At 42.9% G+C, this 5,513-nt stretch overlaps 1 protein-coding gene across 1 annotated transcript in view; it reads left to right on the forward strand.

The window, feature by feature from the left end:
• LOC104509423 (pinopsin-like) overlaps nucleotides 1–3,989 on the forward strand; it is a gene marked incomplete at its 5' end in the record, with an annotated part of 25,427 nt that extends 21,438 nt beyond the window's left edge. The window contains one exon of the mRNA XM_010151357.1: nucleotides 3,762–3,989. Coding sequence (XP_010149659.1) covers nucleotides 3,762–3,989 — 228 coding nt within the window. The remainder of the gene's footprint in view (nucleotides 1–3,761) is intronic.
• Nucleotides 3,990–5,513: the final 1,524 nt, after the last annotated feature.

A 5,513-nucleotide genomic window follows, 5' to 3' on the forward strand; every position in this document is an offset into this window, starting at 1 on the left:
GTGGGGGAAAAAATAAAAAACAATTAACCTCCTGCCACTTGAAAAATCTGAAACTTAAATCTTGCCACGGAAAATAGTGTTTTAAATATATTAGCAACCAGGTGGATTTTTAGAAGTGCCTTAGAGAATATTCTCATTGTGTGTAATGAAGGAAAATATCAAATTATCTCCATACACAATTCATATTTGCAGGCATTACAGCTTTTCTGGGGTACCGTCTTTCAAATGTTGCATAAAAAAATGCTGATAACCTCTTGTTTTGTCAGAAAACTCCCTACACTTTCTTAACAGCAGTAACTTGTGAACAGGTGAGTGAGTCAGATCCCAGTGAAACACCTAACAAATGAGGTCTGTAATCCCAAATGCTACCTTTGCTGCAGAAAGGTGAGCTCCCTCTACCCCTGCTTTCAGTGTGAGCATTGCACAGCCTCCCTTGGCTCTTGCTGGATCTTCTTTATCTGTGCAGACCGAGGGAAGGCATTATTTCCACCTCACACCCTCTTGACAGGCCTCCCAGGGAGTGCTTTTGTCCTGAATGGGTTACAAACACGTTCGTTGCTCACTAAAGAAATGAGACGTTTCTCTTTTCCCTCTGCCCTCTGCAGTCGGTACGAACATGAGGATCTGGCATCCAAAGAACATCCAGTAGTTTAACTGGTTTAGCTGTGTGCACAGCCATCTCCATCTGCACTGACCTCATCGTGACCGTAAGGCTCCCTGTACATTTGGAGGTCCGTAACTGAGCATGCGTGTGAAGGGGAATTAAAGTCTACTCTAGGCAGTGACTGCACAGCTCGGAGTAGCGATTACTTCATTCTTGGAGAGTGTGAAAATGCCACGGAGCCATGAGAAACTGGCCGCTCTGTACATGAACAGTAGAGGCTGTTTCACAATGCCAGGTTTGACGGTTAAATACGTTCTTTTTCAAAAAAAGAAGTTACAGTCTAGCATATGCGGCATAGGAGACCACCGACAAATTCTGACAGTCACATCCACAACAATACATTATATTTCTGCCTAAGTATGTCCTTTGCACCTTTCATGAGCTAAGCCTTTTTTTTTTTAACTATTTGCAAAGCAGTAATAAATACTCAGGCTCAGAAAATAAGTATTTCTCATGCCTGCTACTTAATTACAATTTATAGACTCAAGACTACATTGGTCTAAGACACATTTTTCAAGTATTCTCTTCTTGTTTATAGTACGACAGTAGTACCTTATTGCACATTGTTTCTGAAGGACTCTCTTCTACAAGCGTGAGAAATTATTTCGTTCAGGGCACTTGACAGCTTTGAACCCTGGCAAAATGACTTTCCCCTTCCGATAGAGGTCATCCTGCAAACCTTTGTTCATCCTCTGCACCAACAGCTTCTCGTAGAGCAGCGGGTGGTAGGCCCCTAAGGTACAAGCTGCATCGTAGTAGAGTTCGTGGTAGTGACAGAGGTCGGTCTGTCGGACTGAAGGGATGTATTCGTACACGTGCACTTCGTTACACATGGACATCATGATGAGGATACCTGGAGCGGAAAGTGAAAACAAAAGTGAACACCAGATTTCACCTTTCTCACAGAAATTTCCCTGCAGTTAGTTACCCAATCCGTTTTTCTTGCTTGCTTTCCTTTGGCGTTGCACAACTCAAGTATTACTTCTGTAAAATGAAGTGGAGTGATAGTTCCTTTTATTAGGGCAGCTTTCACTTGTCCCTGATACATAAAGATTGGTATCCCTGTAGAGTCGACGGGGCAGGACAACAATCGTAAGGAAAGAGTAGAAAGCCTATAAAGGGCCTACATACCACCTCCTTGAGTGAGAAGAGTGCTCTCTCCCCCACCCTCCCCCCTTTTACCCTATCCTGTCCGCAAAACATCCCACGCACCATCAGGGACCTGATGTAGCTGCATGCTGATTTTTCTGGAGTGAACTAATCACTTCTTGGTTTTCTTGTATCTTACCGACTCTTCAAGCTATTTCACAAGACAGACCAGGCCTTTACATTCACTTGCAGAATACAGAACACACACATAGAGACAGAGCAGTTGTCTGGTGTTTTTAAGGAGATCTTGGTATTTCTACCACTTCCACAGCTAAACTCTGACCTGCCACGTACAGGAGATAAATTTCCCAGGTATGGCCATTCCGTGAGTCCATGATTCTATCCTCCTCTGTGCTTTTGGATATCTAATATTTACAAATATTTACATATGCAATAATCTTAAAGGCTATAAAGAATCTGACCAATTTCTGGTTCTGTTCTGGTACACTGTAGAGAGGGGAAACAAGAACAGAAAAATGGGCCAGTATCACCAATGTTTCTTCCCTTGACAGCTTCTGGATGGTTCATTCAGATAGTTGACAACATTAGAGTATCAATGTACTCCTTGAAACACCTCCACCTTATTACAATGTTGGTCTTCCTTAGTCTGGAATTGAACCCATTCCACTTTTTCCATCCACTTGCTTCTCTCTAGTCAAGAATGTATTACCAAGACGACAGCCTAAATACATGCTGAAGGGCATATAAAGAAGAATCAGTCATCTGATTCTTGCTCAGCAAGGAGCAATCCATAAAATGCCAACCCATTTTTTCCTGCCACAGGTCAATGGCAGACTATCATCAGCACTGTCAACAGCGGCTAAGAAAAGCCACATGGAAATTAATTTCCTGTTTAAAGTCAGTTAAAGTTTCATTTTGACCTTAAAATGCAGTCCTAAGATGCTGTTACACTCCTTATCCCATGCTCAACATCAAAACCAGACCAGGACAGATACGTGGGCTTACGCAAACTTTGTTTCCCGTGGCGCAATTGTAAATCCGTACTAAGAGAAGGTGTTTATAGCTTTGAAACTGTTGGGGCTGCACATTTTCAAAAGGACCAATATCAGATACTGATCAACAGCACTGTCTAAAGTGCAATACTTCCACATTAATCACAGCTTCTGGGATCCTTTTCTGTTTCCCATAGCCGTGTGAAGGGAAAATGACGTCATAAGCATTGGACAACATTTCTTTCAAGGTTTCACTTAGAAATATGTCGATGATGTATTGAAACTCTCGTTGCACTGCTGGCAGCCCTATCCGTTGACTGTGACTGTCAGCTCTCAGAGGAGACAGCTGTACTAATTTTGCTCACTTTGCACTTACAAATGAGAACTGATGTAATTGTTGGGGTTTTTTTCCTGTACAACAGCTTTGGAATCACAAAGCATCAAAGGTGTTTTGGGTAATTCTCACAAGTGACATGAATTAATGTAAAAAATTATTTTGTTTCGTTAATTAAGCAAAGCCATTTTGTGAAGTTTGGTTTGCAGTTTGGGAACAGAGAGATTTCAATGGCTTGCTAATGAAAAGAACCTTATGTTCTCCCTGCTGTGTATCATTAGATTATCAAAATGATTTTTTCCCTGCCTGATGTGTGAAGTAACTGAAAAACAATTAGTTCTGTGATTAAATCTTCTTTTATCATAAATGAAAGGTTCTGAAAATGTTTTAGATTATCCTATAGCTTTAGACTCTACAGAGTCTACGGTTTCAGAAAAGCTAAGCCTATCAATTTCAAAGGAAAAGTCCACAAAGCTGAGTGAGCCTTAGTCTTAAGTGGCAAGAAACACGGATTCACAGAGTAAAAATATTTAATCCCTATTTGAGCAAAAAGCACAAGTTTAATAAACCATGTTTCCTTGCCTCGAAGCTGTTACAGAGATGCTCTGAACTGCAGCCTGCCTAGTAGCTACGGTCTGGAATTGTTTGTTTGTTGTTTCAGTTTTACAAATGCTTTCGTCAGCTTTTCCACTGCCCACTTCTTTCCTCCACTGATGGAGAGCCCACCTGCCACTCCAAGGTAACCGTCATCCAGCTGAATCAGAGGATGGAGGGTGGAAATGCGTGCAATAACACACTGCGTCCAGAAACAGACAGTAAAATGACTTCTCTCCTGCACCCAGAGCCAAGCCTGGAGCCAGTTTCAAAGGCTGTACCACCAACGTCTTAGGAAAATCGGCTCTGACGGCAAGTGGAAGCCTTAACCAGTGCGTGTTTCATTTCACTGCCGCATTACACAGCTAACCTTAAAGTTAGTAAAGGAAGTTGCCGTTTGCATGATAGGGAAACCGTCAAAGAACAAACATTGGGACTCTCTCATAATTTTCTTAATAACAGTAAAGATGGCCACATCACTGCCAAGTAACGACAAGATTCTAAGCAACATCACTGACTTATGGAGCACTTAGTGGTGGTAGTGTTTTAGGCACGCTCGGCTATCTTGTTTTGTCCCTGCCTTTCGTGCCTCATTCCACCCAGTCTGTGACCTGGGATTTCAGATTAGGTTGCCCATAAAGAACCATAATTTCTGACACTGAGCCAAGTTTTTGATCATGCTGGACAATGATGTTTTGAGTGAGGAAACACAGTGACTTGACAGGCTGTTTTCTGAGTGGTAACACCTAATTTACAGCACATCTTTGTGTTGAAGTCCAGGGTCAACCAAGTGAAAGATGACCTAGCCTACCAGATTACCACATACGGCGGTGTCCCTGGGCGAGAGGCTTATCTGTCCTAGTGGAAATGGGACCACCCCTGAGACTCCCAGATGTGCTGCACACATCAAATGCCCAAACCCTACGCTGGGGGAAAACAGTGATCGGTGTCAGACGACTTCTCCCTGAGCACCTCTAACACCATAGACCCCCCCAGCCAGAGAGACCAACAGTACAGTACAACCAGCATTCCCATCCCAGCCACCTATGGGTGAGATCCCAGGGCATGGAGGATTACACACTCTATCTATATGAACCCAAGTAGGTAGGTCCCTCCACTTAGCTGTCACAGCCCCCAGATTCTCCCTTGGAATGATCTGCTCCTGCTGTTTCTTTCAAAACAGAAGGTAGGATAGAATTGTATTAAAAAGGGGGGGGAGGGAGGCAAAGAAACTCTTTTCCAAAAAGAAGCTGTTTCTATGGATGCAGTCCTCACTGAAATATGGATGGGGTCCAGTTCTGTCCCGTGTCTTAGAGGATGTGAACCCCGCTCCACAGGGGACAGCCCGAGCACTGTAGAGCCATTACTGCAATCTAAGTTTACAAAAAACATTAACTGAGCACCCTTAAAAGAACAGCAGCAGCTTAGACCATGAGGACATTTACACCAACCCATGTACTAGGATACATTCAGGTTTTACTCTATTTAATTTCTAATGCGACGTCTGGCTTGTTTTCCCTAAGTCCCTAAAACAAGGCTGCCAACAGAACTCCCCAGGCCACGGATCTCAGCTTCCATCCCATGACTTTTAGTGCCACTCTTCAACTCAATATCTCTCTTTGCTTGGTGTTAACACTGCAGTGAGTTACTGACATCTGTATCCAGCAGGTCTGACTGTGCCAAGCTGTCTGTATTTTCGTCTACCTCACAACTCAGTTTCCCCATATGCCCTTCTCTCCCCCAGTTACCTTCAGTGATAATCTTTTTTTTTAATTACTAACAGCTTTTTGGCACGATACCTAATTTTTTTTTTTTTTTT

Source organism: Eurypyga helias, unplaced genomic scaffold (assembly GCF_000690775.1).
Source record: "Eurypyga helias isolate BGI_N326 unplaced genomic scaffold, ASM69077v1 scaffold8675, whole genome shotgun sequence".
Lineage (NCBI taxonomy): Eukaryota > Metazoa > Chordata > Aves > Eurypygiformes > Eurypygidae > Eurypyga > Eurypyga helias.